Source organism: Meles meles, chromosome 8 (assembly GCF_922984935.1).
Source record: "Meles meles chromosome 8, mMelMel3.1 paternal haplotype, whole genome shotgun sequence".
Classification (NCBI taxonomy): Eukaryota; Metazoa; Chordata; class Mammalia; order Carnivora; family Mustelidae; genus Meles; species Meles meles.
Window position 1 is genome coordinate 31,245,919 of NC_060073.1, and position 19,957 is coordinate 31,265,875.

General features: G+C 38.3%; 1 protein-coding gene across 3 annotated transcripts in view; it reads right to left on the reverse strand.

The window, feature by feature from the left end:
• The window catches only part of QSER1 (glutamine and serine rich 1), a 77,020-nt gene that overhangs the window by 35,266 nt on the left and 21,797 nt on the right, over window positions 1-19,957 (reverse strand). For all 3 annotated transcript variants that reach the window (XM_046016104.1, XM_046016103.1, XM_046016105.1), the window contains 3 exons: window positions 9,309-9,421; window positions 8,773-8,934; window positions 1,522-5,202 (listed from right to left, as the gene is read on the reverse strand). In XM_046016104.1, coding sequence (XP_045872060.1) covers window positions 1,522-5,202; window positions 8,773-8,934; window positions 9,309-9,421 — 3,956 coding nt within the window. The remainder of the gene's footprint in view (window positions 1-1,521; window positions 5,203-8,772; window positions 8,935-9,308; window positions 9,422-19,957) is intronic.

A 19,957-nucleotide genomic window follows, 5' to 3' on the forward strand; every position in this document is an offset into this window, starting at 1 on the left:
AGATGGTCTTCATAGATAACAGTATCTGCTGGGCTGAAGAAAATGGAGAGGGCATTCTAGCTAGAGAAAAACCTGCCTAAAGACAACTGTGAAATCAGACTTACAGGTCCCAGGAACAATGAGAAATTCAGTTGTTACAGAAGAGGAAAAGTGGAAAGTGGAACCAGAAAATAAAATATGGAAAGGGAGAAGTTTTACATATCATTTTAATGTTTTTCCCCAGAAGCACTGAGTGTGATGTGTAGGATTCTAACGAGAAGCAAGAGATGAGTTCTTCCACAGAAGGCAGCAGTGGGGATGGCAGCAAGAGAACTTCAAAGACCTCAGAGTAAGAACGGGGTTGACAGTAATGATTTTAACTACAGATGAAGCAATAACACTTGTTGGGAAGAAAATAGTCTTAGATTCATATTTTAAAACAGAAATTACAAAAGCTTTGTTCTACAAATAGAAGAGTAGAAGAGTGATTGCAAAGCGCCCTGCACTGGGGAAAGAGGAGTATAAAACCTTACCAGGATCAGCCACAGCCATAATGTCTTTGACTCTGACACTGACTTTCCATTATACTAATTTCCCTGTGTATCAAAATGAGAATTCTTTAGAAATGTATTAGCAGACGTTTATGCTAATAGATTATTTGGAATACCAGTTGTTTCCGATCACCTCAGTAGTTAAGGGTAGTCCTGAGTCCAGAGAGAAGTTAGAAGTACATCACAAAATGAGATTTAACTTTTAAAGCCCCACTTGACTTACACAAAAGAGCGAGGCAGGAATACAGGCTCTACAACCACACAAACCCGAGTGCGGACACCAGCTCCGTCACTTACTAGCTGTGTGGACCTGCACAGTTCATGTACTCTTGGCTCTCCCATCTATGTATTGGAGATAACAGTGCATATCTCCTAACATTGCTACTGGGTCCTCACACAGAGGTCATGGCTATCGTCATAAATCTTTTCCTTTAGAATGTTCCTTAAAAGAGCTGACCTGAGGCAGTGCTTCTTTAAACAGTTCCGCAAGTGTTCCCTTAACTACAGGGTAAAGTGAAACACGCACCCAAAGATCTGGAGACACAGTCGGGAGCCTACACAAAACTTTAAAATTTTATCTTAATTATACTCATGTGCATGCTACACATAAGATAACCAGGTTTAAAAGTAAAATGCTAATGTTCAGGTAAAACTGACATACCGAGAAAATATGCCAGGGTCCCCAGTACAATGCCTCACATCCATTAACCACCACGAGAAGTCTCAGATTAGAGAAGTCTGGGTACAAACTATGTAACTTACGTGTCATGCGGTAGAAGTTCAAAAAAACCCAGAAGTTTTCAACCTAACACCCAAAGCTTTCCTATAGGGAAAGAGCATTTAAAAAAAATAAGTACCTGAAATACCCACCTATGCATTTTGTCCTGAAAATCTTACACACCTGTTTCAAGGTAAGAAAGCTTTAAACTCAGTCTATTAGCATAAAAATAGTGGAAATTCCTAATAATGAACCTAAAATTTAAAACTTTACCTGTTTTCTTCTTTTTGTCAGAAGTAGCATCCGTGGCTAAGGTAGTAGAGGCATTTTTATAAATATCATGGCTGCATGCTCCGGGATCTTCTTCATCAGAAGAAAATGAAGATAAATGGTCCAAGTGTTTGTGTTCATTATCAACTTTTTCCGACGGATTGTTACCCACAGTTTCAGACACCAAAGGTGTGGGTGTCGTAGAAGAAGTCTTTGGAGGCGGCGGGGGACACAGTGTACGAACAGTCTGGGTCCCTGGTCGTCTAGTCCTGTTGGGCATTCGGACGGCAAGAGTGGAAAACTGCTGCTTGGGCCCGGATTTCAGAAAATCTAAGAAAGAGGCAATGAATCCTGTTTTGACTTCTGGCTGTCTTTCCTCTACTTCTTTGATCTTCTGTCTCATTTTTTCTTGGTGCTGATAACCATCGTGACAGCTTTCTGAGGAAGGAGGGGTGTAGGGCAAATACACATCTGTTCCTCTTGGATTCTGGCGTTTGCCCTGGGCAGTTCTTTTCGGCTGTTTCTGATTACTGTTGTCTTCCTCTTTCGTTTGCCCCTTTCCGGGTTTTTTCTTCTGCAGGTGAAAATGCATTAAGTCTTGGTTTTCTTCTTCAATCTTGACACCGACGACCTCCCCAGGTGGGGCGACGGCCAACAGTGCGAGTGCACTTCTGGCTGGGTTCACCGACCCACCACTATCATCACCTGCTACGGTGAGTTCATTCTCTGACGCAGCACTCTCTCCACTTATACTCCTACTAGAAACAAACTCTTGGCTTCTGTTATTAGTTAATGTATTATCGATAGGAACTTCGCTATCCTCTTCGGATTCATGATTGGTAGCAGACTGTTTCTTGAATGAGCCAGAACTTTGCTCCTGGGCTTCATGACTTGGTCCGACCGCTGGTGAAATTACTTTAGATGTTTTATTTTGAACAGTCTCAATATGCTGTTGATCAAGAGTCATTTTTGATTGGAGGGCGGGTACTGGTGAAAGGTTTACGGCAACCTGATTTCCATTTAAGGAAATATCATTTATATTCTGTGGCTTTCCTACAGCAGCTGTTACGGAGTTAAAATCCGAAGTCACATGCCCGACATCTAACGACTGTTGAAAATGAGATTTAGAATCACCATCTTCAACTGCTGGAATGGTTTCATTTGAAGTTGACTTGGAAAAATCAGAAGGAGTAACCCCACAAGCTGCTGCTGTAGCTGCTAAGATATCATCTACATTTGATAAAATATTTCTCTCATCACTGAGAAGCATTGCCTCTGGGAAACATATTGATCCAAGAGAAACAAAATGATTCTTTGAATCATGTTGATTTGTTTCACTAAAATGGCCCTTTGTTGTTAGGTGCTGTTGTAATGGTTTTGAAGACTCAGAGAGGTCCATTTTCATGATTTCAGAAGTCTGAGGATGGAGTTGCTGCTGAGAATGATCACCATTGCTCTGAATAATATGGCCATCCATCTGAAGGAAAGGATGTACTATCTGTTGAGGACTCTGAACACGCTGTACTTGTAAAGATGCCTTTACTTGCCCTAAACCTGCCTGCAGTATTGACTGCTGAAGAATCTGTAGATCACAGGTAGAATCTAAAAGAACCTGTGTATTGGGAAGAGATGCCTGATGGCCATGCCCTAAAGAATGATTTGGAATTTGAATCTGAGATGAAGCATTAATTATTTGATCATGTTGCTCCTGGACCTTGGCTTCATGTACCTTGTGTATAAGAGGATGCTGCTGGTTGAGGTCTTTAGCATTCAATCTTATTTGTGGAGTTTGCATTAAATTAGTTGCCTTCTTAATATCAAGGGCTGCTGCACTGACCTGGCCAATTTGTTGGGTAAGCTGTGTCACTGAACCAACCATGCTTTCTTCTTTTTTTGACCCTTGTAGGGCAATCCCAACAACCTGATCCTCAAGACGAGAATTACTTCTGATTACACTCTGAGAATATCTGTCCTCTGCCTTTGACACCTTATAAGCTGATTCTTGAACATTAATTTCTCCATCAGATAGCCTTTGGGTCGATGACTCAAGAGATACTTGTGGCTGTAATACCTGTAACTCCTGCATTGGAAAATCCTCTTCTTGCTTTGAAGATGTATACACATTTGAGTCAAGTTTTCTTTCGGCATAAGACTTTGGATCAGGGGAAGGTATGTTGTTCTGTAATGTCTGACAGTGAGTGGAGGACGCAAAAGATGATGACTGGACAGCAGGCAAAAACTTTTGGGACTGGGGAGAGGATGACCCTTGAGTCTGAGCATTTTGGGAAGAGTGCATAGAAATATAATTCTGGGTTGGGCTAGAATCTGACAAATTTTGAGCCCGAGAGGTGGAAGAATAAGAAAGAGAAGGGGCTGTTAATGTTAGGGACTGCCCTGAAGCGTAGCTTTCTGTGGGGCTAACAACTGACAAGACTTGTGACTGAGATGAATAACTAACCTGTGTCTGGCTGACTGGTGACAAACCCTGAGAATGACTAGATGAATAACTTTGAGACTGACTAACTGAAGATAGATCTCTCGTTTGAGCAGGGTAGTTCTCATTTGTAACTGAAGATAATACTTCCTGTTGATTAGAAGAATAGTTGAGGGTCTGATTTTCAGAAGTTATAGTCTGAGATGATCCAGAAAAAGTCAATGTTTTATATAAGGCTGGCAACTTCTCCACCTTGTTGGACCTATAAACCTGTGAATGAACAATAGATGGCACATTGTGGGGCTGTCCTAAACCGTAATTCTGGGACTGACTGACTGATAAAAGGCTTGGTAGCTGCGCTGTAGAATAAATCTGCGCTTGGCCCGATACTACCGAACTCTGATTATGTAAAGGTTTGGAATAGCTTAATGTTTGCACAGGAGGAATTATACTTTGAGGTTTGGGGGTCTTAGTTGATGTTAGTGGTTGTTTTGTAGAACAGCTTTTTCCTTTCGTAGAAGGAGGAAACCCTGATGATGGAATTGCAGATGAGTACGACTGCGCAAGTTCCACTGACACCTGGGAGGTCTTCTGCTGTAATCCTCCGTTGCTCACCTGAGTAGAATCTCCAATTGGGCTACAGGATAAGGATGACTGCCTGCTTGTTTCCTGAAAATTAACGATGCTTGCATTTGATAGATAGCTATGTAAGGAATGCTGTGAACCAGTCAGTTGTGCCTGAATAGACTGGGTACCTGAAGGCCGCTGATGGTGTTTAATAACACTACATTCTCGAAGAAGAGCTCTTTCAATGGCAGCAGTAGAACTAGTAAAGAGAGCTGAGCTGTAGGCTTGAGGAGTTTGCTGGGCTCCCCCAAGTGCTGAAGGCAATAAACTAAATTGAGGTTGTAAAAGATGGGGTGCAGACTCTTGAGCTGAGCGATATGTTGAAGACTGAGGTGGTATACTGTTACTTAACGCAGAACTGCCCAGGCGCTCAAATGCCAAAGCAGTCGGAACAGTTCCCTGGGAAGTCTTGATTTGTAGCAAAGGGTCATGAGGATTTAAAATTCCATTTGATGTAGTGTTAAAAGATGAATCCTGAAGCACCAAAGGTGAGGTGGTAGCAAAGTTCCTATTGCTAAAGGTGGTGGGATGCTGATAAGCAGAGAGGGCAGAGGGTGGAAGTGTTCCAGTGGTTGGCAAAGATCCAGTAACAAACAGCTCAGTTGCTGCTGAGGAATGCATACCTAGGAAGAGAAGACATAAAAAACCTTAAGCAATTACAACACAAATACACACACACACACACACACACACACACACACACAGTCTTCATAGTAGAGACTTACATAACCCATTAAAGATTAGAGATTTTAACACATTAAAATCTCTAAGACTACCTCTCTCCGTCAAATAAATAAAATCTTTTTTTTTTTTTTAAATATTTATTTATTTGACAGAGAGAGATCACAAGCAGGCAGAGAGGCAGGCAGAGAGAGAGGAGGAAGCAGGCTCCCTGCCGAGCAGAGAGCCCGATGTGGGACTCAATCCCAGGACCCTGAGATCATGACCTGAGCCGAAGGCAGCGGCCCAACCCACTGAGCCACCCAGGCGCCCCCTAAATAAATAAAATCTTAAAAAAAAAATCTCTAAGACTGAAAAGCCTGACAAATTAGTTCTGCATGTAAGTCTCTATTTCAAAAACAGCTAGTTTTCTTTTTTTATTTTTATTTTTGAGAGAGAGAGAGTATGTGTGTGTGTGTGCGCGAGCACGAAAGAGGTGCAGAGGGAGAGAATCTCTCCTTTTTTATTAAAGATTTATTTATTTTAGAGGCGCCTGGGTGGCTCAGTCATTAAGCGTCAGCCTTCGGCTCAGGTCATGGTCCCAGGGTCCTGGGAACAAGCCCTGCTTCGGGCTCCCTCTCCCACTCCTCCTGCTTGAGTTCCCTCTCTTGCTGTCTGTCTGTCTGTCTCTGTCAAATAAATAAATAAAATGTTAAAAAAAAAAAAGATTTATTTATTTGAGAGAGAGAAACCGTGCAAGTGCAGTGGGGGAGGGCCAGAGAGAGAGAGAGCGAGCCCCAAGCAGACTCTGCCCTAAGCATGGAATACAACGTGGGTCTCAATCTCATGACCCTGAAATCACAACCTGAGCAGAAACCAAGAGGTGGTTGCTTAACTGACTGAGCCACCCACTTGCTCAAAACAGGTAGCTTTCTTAAAGCAAAAACAAAATTACAAAGCTATTAGCAATTCTTATCTATAGTTGTTCTATAAATGAGTTTATATGTTAGATAAGGTCATCTGAAAATTTAGGAAACAATAAAAATGTACATAATCTCTAGTGATAATTTACCTTAAAATCTCAATGCAATAGCAATAGACAAGCAGAAATGTCCATAACATTAAAATTAAAACCCAAACTGCTTGGGGCGCCTGGGTGGCTCAGTGGGTTAAACCTCTGCCTTTGGCTCAGGTCATGATCTCAAGGTGCGGGGATTGAGCCCTGCATCAGGCTCCCTGCTCAGAGGGAAGCCTGCTTCCCCCCCAACCTGTGATCTCTCTCTCTCTCTAATAAATAAATAAATAAAATCTTAAAAAAACAACAACAAACAAATCCAAACTGCTTACATTTAACATGATAAATAAATCTAAAAATTAAGTGAGGTGAACACTGTGAAGTTTCTTTTATCAAAATATATACAAGTATATATACATTTTGGAGGCCCCAGGTGGCTCAGTTAGGCGTCCAACTTGATTTTGGCTCAGGTCATGATCTCAGGGTCGTGGAACTGAGCCTTGTGACGGGCTCCTTGATCAGAAGTAAGTCTGCTGGATATTCTCTCTCGCCCGCTTTCTCTGCCTCCCCCCTCACCCCATGCACTCTCTCTCTAATAAATAAAACTCTTAAATACACACATACACACACACACACTTAAAAATACCTTGGATTTCAAGTTTTGGCTCCCTAGGAATAAATTCCAATGATAATAGATATACACTTATCATAAAAGGCTGGTCAGAAATTAGTATTGTCAAGAAGAGATTTATTAGCATTTCAGGAAAATATTTTAGCCACATGTAGCAAAAGCTAACATTTACCCTTATGATCTAAAAGTTCTACTTCTAGAAATTTATTCTGTGGAAATAAGTGAACACAAAGATATTTGTAGTTATTATGTGTGCTAGTACGTAGAAACCCGTATGTCCATCAGCACAAGACTGACCAAATAATTATGGCATAACTGATTAATACTATTTCTACAAATACTGATTAAGTGGATATGTATATTTTAATATACAAAGATATCAAAGAAGAGTAAATAACAATTGTTAACTCTTCTCTACAAAAGTGGAACTATTATAAGGAATTATCACCTTCCCTTTCGTAGGCCTTTTTATTATTTACATGTTTTTTTAGTGAACTGTTATTAAAATCTTTTTATTTAGAAAAATAGGGAAAAAAAAGATTCTCTGGCCCTTTCAAAAACCTTCTTCTCTCACTTTTTCCCATTAAATGTCAAAAAAGTATTAGTACTATGAAGACAGAAAATAATATAATTAAACTTGAAAGAATGAATAACATTTAAAATATATGTTTAAAATAATATTATCAGGGCGCCTGTGTGGCTCAGTGGGTTAAAGCCTCTGCCTTCTGCTCAGGTCATGATCTCAGGATCCTGGGATCGAGCCCTGCATTGGGATCTCTCCTCTGCAGGGAGCCTGTTTCCTCCTCTCTCTCTCTGTCTGCCTCTCTGCCTGCTTGTGATCTCGGTCTGTCAAATAAATAAATAAATAAAATCTTTAAAATAAAATAAAATGAAATAAAATAATATTATCATAAAAATTGGAGTAGAAATCTAACTAAATATATATAATGTGCAATTATTCCAGGAAGCAAAAAATGAAACTTTGTTTTATAATTTTCTCTTTTATGTCACACTAAAACATTAATGACCTCCTTGGAAGCAGGAAAAAACTTTGCTAAAGCATACCGAAAAGCTCTATTAATGGAATTTATAACAATGATAAAGTATTATTTCCTATCACTAAAACTATAAAATAGCTCCTCAAATATGTTATGATATTTCTCATTCTTTGAGAAAAGTAAAAATATATACAAATAATTTTGGGGGAGAAATAGTTGAAAAATGGAATGTATATATAAATAGGGAAAATCTTACATTTTACAATATTACAAAACATCTTACAAAAACATCTTACAATAATATCAGCCTATAATGGCCTTTACTAAATAGTGACATTATCCATTCAATTCTGGATAACTGTACAAAACTCTAATGATCAGTCCCAAGATTGTTTTTTACTATACTTCCTACTCAGCCTAAAGTCACAAAGATAAATGAATTTGTTCACCAAAAGCCAAAAAGATGAATATGTGAGGTGATCGTTGTGTTAATTCACCAGATGGAGGCGGACTTCTTTCACAATGTAATGCATAACAAATCACCGCAATGCACACTTGAAACATCTTACAATTTTATGTCAATTAGACCTCAATAGAGCTGAAATGGAAAAATAAAAGAAACTGAACGCTCGCTTCTATTAAGTAGCCAAGTAACCACTTAAATGACCAGATAAGAACTTTATATCTAGGGTTTATATTTAATTATTACCTTCTTCAACTTGTTAGTTTTCATCAGAGTGATAAACTGGAATTCTGTCCAGTACAAAATTGTGACAAATTCTAGGTTTTAAAGTTCACTTCTCAGCCACTATACAGTGACAAGGCCATAAGAAGTATATTTTTATCAGTATTTCTTCTGGATTTAAAAATTCTGAAAACAAAGAATCACCTGTCTGCCAGGATGGAGCCCTGAATTGTGGTAAAAGAGTAGTTCCTGAAGAAGCAGCCTGAGCAGTTCGGGATTCAACAGCAGAGAGAAAATTCATCACTGAAGATTCTTTAGTGTTAGTGCTGGCACTGTTCACACTAGTATCAAATATTCCAGAAAGACCTACATTTGAAGATAAAATATGTCATCAAGTAAAAATGTGTATTAATATCAAATTATTAATTTTAAAAAGAATCACAGAACTCTGAGGCCAAAAGCTCTACAATCCTAAACTGTTTTGAAATAGCAAACAGATACTAATTTGACCAACTACAGTCATAATTTAAAATCCACAAAGATCTATGAAAAAAGATCTCCCCACCAATTATATAAATACTCTCTATCAGTAAAAGACAAAGCTTTTGATTTCATTTTCATTTTCACTTTTCCCACAGCTCCGTTATGCCCAGCTCACATTCCTAACCCAATATGTGAAAACTGATTTTTCTTCTTAATCACTAAATGTAGCCAGATTCATTTTATGAGAGCATTTTTACCAGTTGGCTGAGGTGTGGTAGCATATCCAGGAAGCTGATGAGGGGCCGCAAAAGTCTGTCTCTGAAGGAGATCAGCTTCAGAGTGTGAGGGATGTCCTTCTTCATAGCTTAAACTAAAGGATAACAAAAAATAAGTGACTGAAAACACAGAGCTCGAACAACAGTATCAAAATATCTCTAGGAGGGCAATTATCAAAAGTAGCGGAAGACTTTGACTAAATTCTGACTTACACATCAATAGAGCAAACAGAGTGACAACACTGTCGAAATGAGGAAAATATATTGATGATATACTAGGAAGAGAAATGATGCATAGTATTTTCCTCAATTCAGCTTCACCTCCTTTAACTGGGAGAGCAGTGACAGGGTATAGTGTGAAGAGCAGTATCGTGGAAAACAGGGTAGCTGACTTCATTGTCGGAGCTCTACCATGGGCTTCCCGTGTGATTTCAGTAAGAGATTTAATTAATGACAAACTAAATTTCTTATCTGTATGAATGAAGGACTAGACAAGATAATCTCTTAAGTCCCTCTAATTCTAGAGTATCAGATAACTTGAACTGACAAAATAACTCACCTAGAAAATTCAAAGTTAGACATTTTGAGAGTAATTTCAAACAAGATATTTTTTCTGCCCTTGATATTTACTTTGAATATTTTAAAGCCACAGAAAAATTAAAAGTCTTACATCTATTACTTAAGACTCAATAATCTTAGTTAACATTGTGTTATCTGCGTTTTATTTTTCTTTATAAACAGATATAAACACACCCTTTTTTATTAAACCACTTGAAAATAACTTGCAGACATGACACTGCGTCCTTAAACACTTCAGCTATATCTCCTAGGAATTCAGCATTCTTCTATACAGCCAATAATCGTTAATAGACATGACGTCATATTCCAATTTCCCAGTTGTTGCCAAAATGTGTGGGATTTTAAAGCTCCTTCTATATAGAATCCAATAAAAATTCAAGAACTGCACTTGGTTATGTCTCTAAATTGAGAACAGTGCCTCTATTCCCAGGTCCATTTTGTCTTGATTTCATGGCACAGACTTCTTGTTGTTGAGGAATCCAAGTTAGTTGGATGTAGACTATCCCAGATTCTGGGTCTGTCTGACTGATTCCTCATTTGAAGTACATGAGTGAGACTTTATACTTCTTACTGCACCGTGAGAGGCTGCACACATCTCCCTGCCTGCCTCATGACAGGTGATGCTAAACTTGAAGGGGATAAGGCACATCTGTCAGATCTCTCCATGTTGTTATTCTTTATCCTTTGAAATGCAATTGTGAGGTGTTACTTTAAGACTGTAAATATCTTATGCCCAACAGCCAAAGGTTTCAGACATCATCTACTAATTATCACACTGGAGAATGGAAATGGTAGCTTTCTTTTCTTTTTTTTTTTATTTGACAGAGAGAAATCACAATGAGGCAGAGAGGCAGGCAGAGAGAGAGGAGGAAGCAGGCTCCCTGCTGAGCAGAGAGCCTGATGCGGGGCTCGCATGACCTGAGCCGAAGGCAGAGGCTTTAACCCACTGAGCCACCCAGGCGCCCCTGGAAATGGTAGCTTTCTAATTACATCATTCTTTTAATATTTAAAAGGTAGTCTTCTTCTATAAAATAAGAATGAGCTTTCCCCCTTTTCTCCCTCTCATATACATGATACACTTAAATTTTCATATTTTTCAAAAATGCATAGATCTTACACTTCAAAAATATACTACTGTAGACTTGAAAACTGACATAGAGTTGACATATAATATTAGTTTCAGGTATACAACACAATGTTTCAACAATTATAAACATTATGAAATGCTTACCACGACACATGTAGTTACCTTCTGTCACCATACAATGTTATTACAATATTATTATTTTTTATTTATTTTTTTTTTTAAGATTTTATTTATTTATTTGACAGACAGAGATCACAAGTAGGCAGAGAAGCAGGCAGAGAGAGAGGGAAGCAGGCTCCCCGCTGAGCAGAGAACCCGATGCGGGGCTTGATCCCAGGACCCTGAGATCATGACCTGAGCCGAAGGCAGCGGCTTAACCCACTGATATCTAAGAGTGGAATTACAGGGTCATAAAATAGGTGCATGTACCATTTTACATTACCATCAATAATGAATCAACATTTCATTTTTGCTTTACATCCTTGTTGTGACATGTTTTCAGTCTTCCTTTTTAAAAAAGATTTATTCTTTTATTAGAGAGAGAGAGACTGAATGGGAGAGCAGAGAGAGAGGGAGAATCTCAAGCTGACTCTGCACTCAGCATGGAGTCCGATACAGGGTTCAATCCCACGACCCTGAGATCACGATCTGAGCCAACACTAAGAGTCAGCCACTTAACTGACTGCGTCACCCAGGCGCCCCATCAGTCTTTTTAATTTTAGTGATTTTAGGTAGATACAGTGGTATCTCATTGTGGTTTAATTTGCATGTTTTTATCTGCCAACAGGCTATTCTTTCAGCTCCTTTGGTGAAGTTTGCCAATTTTTTGTCTTTAAAAAAAGCAGGTTTAGTTAGCTCTCCTATTGGAATGTAAGAGTTTTTCTTATATTCTGGATCCATATTTTTTGTCAGATATATGTACTGTGAATATTTCCTTCCAATCTAATGGGTTGCTTTTTTATTTTTTAGTGTCCTTAAATAAAAAGCTTTCATCAATTTTATTGCAGTAAGAGCATTTAAGATGAGATCTCCCCACTTAACAAAGCATGGGATACATTACTGTGTCACAGGCAAGATGTCCTACCGCCAATTTCTAGAGATTACTCATGTTAAATAACTAAAACTTTGTATCCTTTGAGCAACTCCCCATCCCCCCCTTCCCCTAGCCTCTGGACCACCATCCCACTCTCTGCTTCTGAGTTGACTAACAAGGTTTTAATTTTTGATCAACCTGATTATATTTTTTCCTATAAAGTCAGTACTTTTATTTATTTATTTTTTAAAAAGATTTTATTTATTTATTTGACAGACAGAGATCACAAGTAGGCAGAGAGGCAGGCAGAGAGAGGAGGAAGCAGGCTCCCAGCCAAGCAGAGAGCCCGATGCGGGGCTTGATCCCAGGACCCTGGGATCATTACCTGAGCTGAAGGCAGAGGATTTAACCCACTGAGCCACGCAGGTGCCCCAAGATTCAATTTTTTAAACTTCAAAAATTAAGGCATAATTTGTATACAATAAAATTCACTGTTTCTAGTTTGGCCAAGTACATAAACACTACAAAAACTAAGAGAGAGAACAGTCCCATCATTACAAAAGATTCCCCCCATGCCCTTGGTAGTGAACTCTTCCTACCATCTCCCAAGGATCTATTCTCTGTCCTTACAGTTCTGCCTTTTCCAAAATGTCATATGAATATAATCATTTAATATGTAGCCTTTGTGTCTGGCTACTTTCAATTAGCTTAATGTCTGAGATTCATCCATTTTTTATTTATATCAGTAATTTATTACATTTTATAGCTGAGCAGCATTCTGTTATATGGACCCATCAGAGGTTAGTGCTTGTTTTAAATCCATTAACAGTTTAAGGATTTTTTTGGTTCTTTCCTGTTTTTTAGCAATGATGAATCAAGGTGCCATAAACCTGTGCATAAGTTTCTGTGTGAACATAAGGTTTCATTTCACTTGACTAAATATATGAGGGGGATGGCTGAGTTACTTGGTAATGTTGAACTTTAGAGAAACTGCCTATTTTCCAAAGTGGCTATCCCTTTTGCATTCACCCAGTGTGGTCTAGTGACTGCATCCTCACTGGTACTAAGTATTCCCAATTTGTAAGTTGTTTCTTTCCTTTTTAAAATTTTTAACCACTCTAATTAGTGTGTAGTGGTATCTCGTTATGTTTTTTTCCAACATTTATTTGAGGGGAGGGGACAGAAAGAGAGAGAATCCTAGGCAGACTCCATGGCTCAATCTCACAACCCTGAGATCATGACCTGAGCCAAAACCAAGAGTCAGCTGCTCAAGTGACTGTGCTCCCCAGGTGCCTCCTTCACTGTGGTTTTAATCTGGATTTCCTTAAGAAATAACAATGGCGAGCATCATTTGCTTATCTACCATGCAGAAATCTTCTTTGGTGAAATACTCAAATCTTTTGCCTATTTTGGGGGGTATTAGTTTCCTTTTTATTGAGTTTTAGGTTTTGCCTATATATTCTAGAATCAAATCCGTGTGAAATATATGTTTTGCAAATATTTTCTCCCACTCTGTGGCTTTTATCCTTATAACAATGTAGTTAGGGGCACCTGGGTGGCTCAGTGGATTAAAGCCTCTGCTTTGGCTCAGGTCATGATCTCAGGGTCCTGGGATTGAGCCCCGCATTGGGCTCTCAGCTCAGTGGGGTGCCTGCTTCCTTTCCTCCCTTTCTGCCTGCTTGTGATCTGTCTGTTAAATAAATAAATAAATAAAATCTTAAAAAAAAAAAAAAAAAAAGGTAGTTAGAAGAACAGAACCATTTTTTAAAAGATTTTATTTTTAAGAAACCTCTACACCTAACCCGGGGCTCCAATTTACAACCTCAAGATCAAAAGTTGCATGCTCCACTGACTGAGCCAGCCAGGCACTCCTATGAATTGAATTTTTGCTGTTGTTGGTGAGAGATCTTTGTCACTCTAACAGCTCAAAGATTTTCTCTTCTGATTCCTTCTGGAAGTTTTAGAGTATTACTTTTTCCATTTAGGTCTATGATTCATTTGGAATTAATTTTTTGTACATGGTGTCTGGTAAGGCTTGGGATTCATTTTTTAAAATTTGGGTATGCAATTGTCCCAGTACTATATTTTGAAAAAACTATTTTTTACCTATAAAATTGCCATGGCATCTTTTAAAAAAATCAACTAGCCATATATTTGTGGTTCTCTTAACTACCTTGCTACATTAATATGTCTGTTCTTAGGCCAGTAACACACAGCCTGATAAATGACTCATTCAGGTTGTACAAAACTTCCAAGTTTGTTCTTCAAAATTATTTTGGCTATGCCAGGTATTCTCATACAAATTTTACAGACAGTTTGTCAATTTCTACAAAAAAACGTTGCACTGAATCTATACATCAATTTAGGGAAAACCACCACTTTTACAGTACTGAGTGTTCTAATCCATGAGTATTTAGGTCTTTAATTTCTCTCAGCAGTCTTTTGTAAAGTTTAGTTTAAACTTTATCCCTAAATTTATTTTGTTAAATTTATCGCTAAGTTTCTCATTTTTCTTATTTTGTTCTATATGTTTTTTTTAATTACAGCTTTATTGATATGTAATTCACATACCTTAAAGGTCATCCTTTTAAAGTGTACAGATCAGTGCATTTTTAGAATAGTCAGAGTTATGCAACCAGAACCATAACTTAATTTTAGAACATTCTCACTGCCTCAAAAATAAACCTGTACCCATTAATATCACTCTGCATAGCCCCCTCCATCTAGCCCCAGGCAATCACTAATCTACTTTCTGTCTCTGTATTTGCCAACTCAAAACATTTCACAAAAATGGAATCATATTATATGGGCCTTTTGTGACTGTGTTCACTTAGTTTAACATTTGCAAGGTTCATCCATGTTACAAAATGGATGTAACACTACTTCATTCCATCTTATGGCTGAACAATATCCCACTGTATAGATAGATATACATACATTGTTTAGTCATTTATAAGTTGATGGACATTTGGGTTGTTTCCACTGTTTGGCTATTATGAATTATGCCGCTAGAACAGAAGTGAACAAGTTTTTCTGTGGATGCATGTTTTCTCTTGGGTAGATACCTAGGAGTGTAATTCTTTATCATATGACAACTCAAACTTGTTCAACATTTTAAAGAATGGTCAACAAAATGACTGTTCCCACAAGCAATGGTTAAGGGTTTCAATTTCCCAACAACTTCACTCATACTTCTTATAGCCTGTGTTTTCATTATAAACAGCCATCCTAGTAGGTATGAAATGGTACCTCATTTTGGCTTTGATTTGCATTTACCTAATGATGTTGAACATTTTTTTTTTTTAAAGATTTATTTGTTTGTTGGGGTGCCTGGGTGGTTTAGTTGGTTAAGAATCTATCTTTGGCTCAGATCATGATCCCAAGATCCTGCCATAGAGTCCCCCATCAGCCTTCCTGCTTCTCTCCCGCAGCCTACTTGTACACTCTCTCTGTCAAATAAATACAATCTTAAAAAAAAAAAAAGATTTATTTAATTGAGAGAGAGAGAATATGCAAGGGACAGGAGGAGAAAATCCTCAAGCAGACCCCTGCCAAATAGGGAGCCCAATGGAGGGCTCAATATCATGACCCCGAGATCATGACCTGAGTGAAATAAACAGTTGGGACACTTGACCTGACTGAGTCACCCAGACACCCACATTTTGAATTAATTGTTGTACATAGTGTAAGGTAGGAGTCTAACTTTATTCTTTTGCTACTCATTTGAATATAATTTGAAATTCTTTAATAAAAAACCAAATACCCAGATTTTACTTTTAAAATATTCCTATTGGGCTCTCTGCTCGGCAGGAAGCCTGCTTCCTCCTCTCTCTGCTTCCTTCTCTGCCTACAAGTGATCTCCGTCTGTCAAATAAATAAATAAAATCTTTAAAAATATATATATTCCTACCATTTTATCTACTTTTCAAATAATCATAGCAATCATGCTTTATATTAAAACATTTTAGGGATGCCTGTGTGGCTCAGATGGGTTAAGCATCTGCCTTTGGCTCAGGTTGTGATCCTGGGGTCCTGGGATAGAGCCCCGTGTTGGGCTTTGGGCTCAGCAGGTAGTCTGCCTCTCTCTCTCCCTCTGCCCCTCCCCGTTTGTGTGCTCTTTCTCTCAAACAAATAAAATCCTTTTAAAAATTTAAAAAGTAAAACAATCCACACACATATATTTCCTTGTTCTGTCAGCTGACAGACCTTGAAATGAAGACTCCCCAGATGCCAAGAGCATACTTCTTTCCCAGATAAGGATTCCTAATACCATACTTCAAGAAAAAGGAAGCAGTGTTCCTGGAAGAAACGGGTCATGCTAGTACTGGGGCTGGAGATACAGAAGAAATGAATCTGAAGCATCCTATAGTACCAGAAAGTAAGAAAGTGCTCAGGGAAAAAAAAAAAAAAACAACAGACAGACAGACAGACAGATGGGGAAAACCCCTACATTTACAAGGGCATGTCAAGGAGTATAAAATAAAAAAATAAATAAAAACAACAATGGCATGTCAAGGGGACAGAGAAGCCAACTGGAAGGGCTCCTAATGGTCAAAGCTGGAAAATTTTAACCCTTATAAAAATCTGATAGTCACTGGTTTGTTGACATTATTTAAAAAAAATTTTTTTTTAAGTCTACTTTATGGTTTTGGGGGGTTTTGTTTGTTTTTTTCAATACTAATCTCTATACCCAACATGGGGCCTAGAACTCATGACCCCAAGATTAAGTCACTTGCTTGGGTGCCTGAGTGGCTCAGTTGGTTGAGTGTCCAAGTCCTGATTTTGGCTCAAGTCATGGCCTCAGGATCCGGGATTGAGCCCAGTGGTGTACTCTGCGCCTTGGCAGGGAGTCTGCTTATGGAATCTCTCCTTTTGACCCTCCTCCATTCTATGCTCACACACTCTCTCTCTCTAAAAAATGAATTATTTAAAAAAAAAAAAAAAGTCACACTCTTCCAACTGAGCCAGCCAGGTGCCATGACATTGTTTATTTTTTTAAACAAAAGCCAAATTTTTAAAGTTTATTTATTTATTTTTAAAGATCTTATTTATTTATTTGACAGACAGAGACACAGGGAGAAAGGGAATACAAGCAGGGGGAGTGGGAGAGGGAAACAGCAGGCCTCTCGCCGAGCAGGGAGCCTGATGCGGGGCTCGATCCCAGGAAGCCAGGACCATTACCTGAGCCAAAGGCAGATGCCCAACGACTGAGCCACGCAGGCACCCCAGATTTAAAAAAAAAAAAACAATTTTTTTTTGAGATTTTTAAAGTAATCTCTATTCCTAATGTGGGGCTTGAATTCACGACTCCAACTCTAAGATCAAGAGTCACATGCTCTACTGACTCAACCAGCCAGAGTCCCACAAAAGCCAACTTAAAAAAAAGAAAAAAAAAAAAATCAAAACATGGTCAACAAATTCCTATATTTGAGCCAATGTAAGATCTCCTTTGAATAAATGTTCATTTATCTAATATAGGACCTACCCTGCTATAATCTATCCTAGCCCCCAAAGGCCTGGATGGGTGGTAGTAGGGAAGAGGACGGAGAACTTATACTATCCCCACAACATACTCCAAAAATTACAGGAGCTAAAGGCCTAGAGAAGAGGAAGGAGCCAAGAGATAAGAGTCAAAATTGTTTTAATCTTCATATTCCCAGCTTAGCATAAAACTGTAATCCTTTATCCCCTCTCCACACACTCAAAGTAGCGTAGATTCTATACTGAAGATAAGAAGGATCAGGATTTTGCAGGGGGTAGTATCATCTTCCTTCAGTTGCTGTCACTTAAATGCCAAATTAAAAAACGGATATTCTCCTAAAAATTAAAACGAACCAAAAGATTAATTATTCAGTTACTACCCTCTACCTGAAGTCTGAACATTTTCTCCCTAAGCTTCTTAATTTGATTTTTAATTTTTATTTTTTTGTGAGGGGGAGATAGACACAGAGAGGAGCAGGGAAGAGGGAGAGAGAATCTCAAGTAGGCTCCACTCCCAGCGTCCAGTCCCATGCAGGCCTCCATCTTGTGACCCTGAGACCATGACCCAAGCCAAAATCAAGAGTCAGACGCTTAACTGACTAAGCCACCATGTGCCCCTACACTTCTTAATTTTAATCTAATATGTTTAGCAAAGAAAATTAAGTTGTAAGGCAAATGAGAAACCAGAAACAAAAAAATCTCATCGAAAGTACACTTTGTGCAGTGATGGTATACGATCATAAGAAAAAAAATGTTTTTGAATATATTACTGAGAATAAGTTATCTTATGGTTTATATCCTGATAGTCATAACATACAAATCTACTCCTTGGGTAGCATACTCTATGTCCATGGTAGTTAAGAAACACATTCCAAGTTTTAAAATCAATTAGCAAAAGTTCCATGAAATATGTTAAATCCCAGGGAGACAAGCCAGTACTTGCATACAAGTAATAAGTTACTTAAGCACTGAATGAATGGTTTTGCCTTATGTAGTCCTATTTATTTTTTAAAGATTTATTTATTTACTTTAGAGAGAGAGCATGGTGGGGAGGGGCAGAGGAAGAGGTGGAGAGTCTGCACTGAGCAGGGAGCCCAACACAGGACTTGATCCCAGGACCTGAGATCAGGAGCAGAGCCAAACCAAGAGTCAGATGCTCAATGGACTGTACCACCAGGCACCCCCACCTTGAGTAGTCTTATTACTCTCTTATCTGTGTTAAAAGAATGTGGCCACTGAAGATATAGATATGCTGGTATAATAAAAAAAAATTCTCTTTAAGCTTTAAAAATATGGTTTTAAACTTCTCATAGTTGAGAAACATAAAAACCCTGGATTGGAAGTTAGGAGGCCCCAATTTCAGTTCTGATTCTGCAAACAACATTAGAAGACTTTCAGTAAAGCATGTAATCTTGCAGAGTCTGCATTTTCCTATTTATGAAGTGTAATGTTCTTTGTATTAATTTATATTCTGAGTAAAGTTAATATTTTTACCTCATCATACAGTATTCTTTAGCATAAAATCTGTTTTCAAAATTGAGTACAGAGATAAATCACATGGAATTCATATAATTAACTTTGTGGAACTCTAGCATGCCTGTCCCACTCATATCTAATGTCAAGTATTTTATAAATACTTTATTTTAGCTAATCATAGTCTGAGAATTAAAAACAAAAACATGAAGTACAAGAATAATCAGCCCCTGAGTGGCTCAGTTGGTTAGGCGTCTGACTCTTATTCTCAGCTCAGGTCTTTTCTTAGAGAGAGAGAGCATGCACATGCGTGCAGAGGGGGTGGACAAGGATGTGGAGAAACTAGAACCCTCATATGTTGTTGGTGGGAATGTAAAATGGTGCAGCCACTTTGGAAAACAATTTAGCAGTTCTTCAAAATGTTAAACACAGAATTACCATAAAGACTCAATAATTCCACTACTAGGTATCTGCCCAAGGAAAATGAAACATATGTTCAAATACTTTTATGCAAATGTTCACAGCAGCATTATCTGCAAAAGCCAAAAAGTGAAAACAACCAAATATATACCAACTAGTGTATGGATAAACAAAATGAGTCCATCTGTGCAGAGGAATATTACTCCACTACAAGCACTTACAGCGCTGATACACACTACAACATGGATGATTCTCTGAAACATCATGCTTAGTCACAAAATCCAAACACAAAAGAACAGGCATTCTAGTATTCCACTTACAGGAAATGCCCAGAAAAGCAACTCTAAAGAGACAGAAAACAGATGAATGCCCAGGGCTAAGGGTGAGAATGAGAAGTGATTATAAATGGGCACAAGGTTTCTTTCTGAGGTAACAAGGTTTGAAGATTAGATGGTGAGGATACTGTGATGACGTAAATGTGCTAAAAATCACTGTACACAATACAGGAGAATTTTATGGTGTGTAAATTAAATCTCAATAAAGCAGTTATTTAAAAAA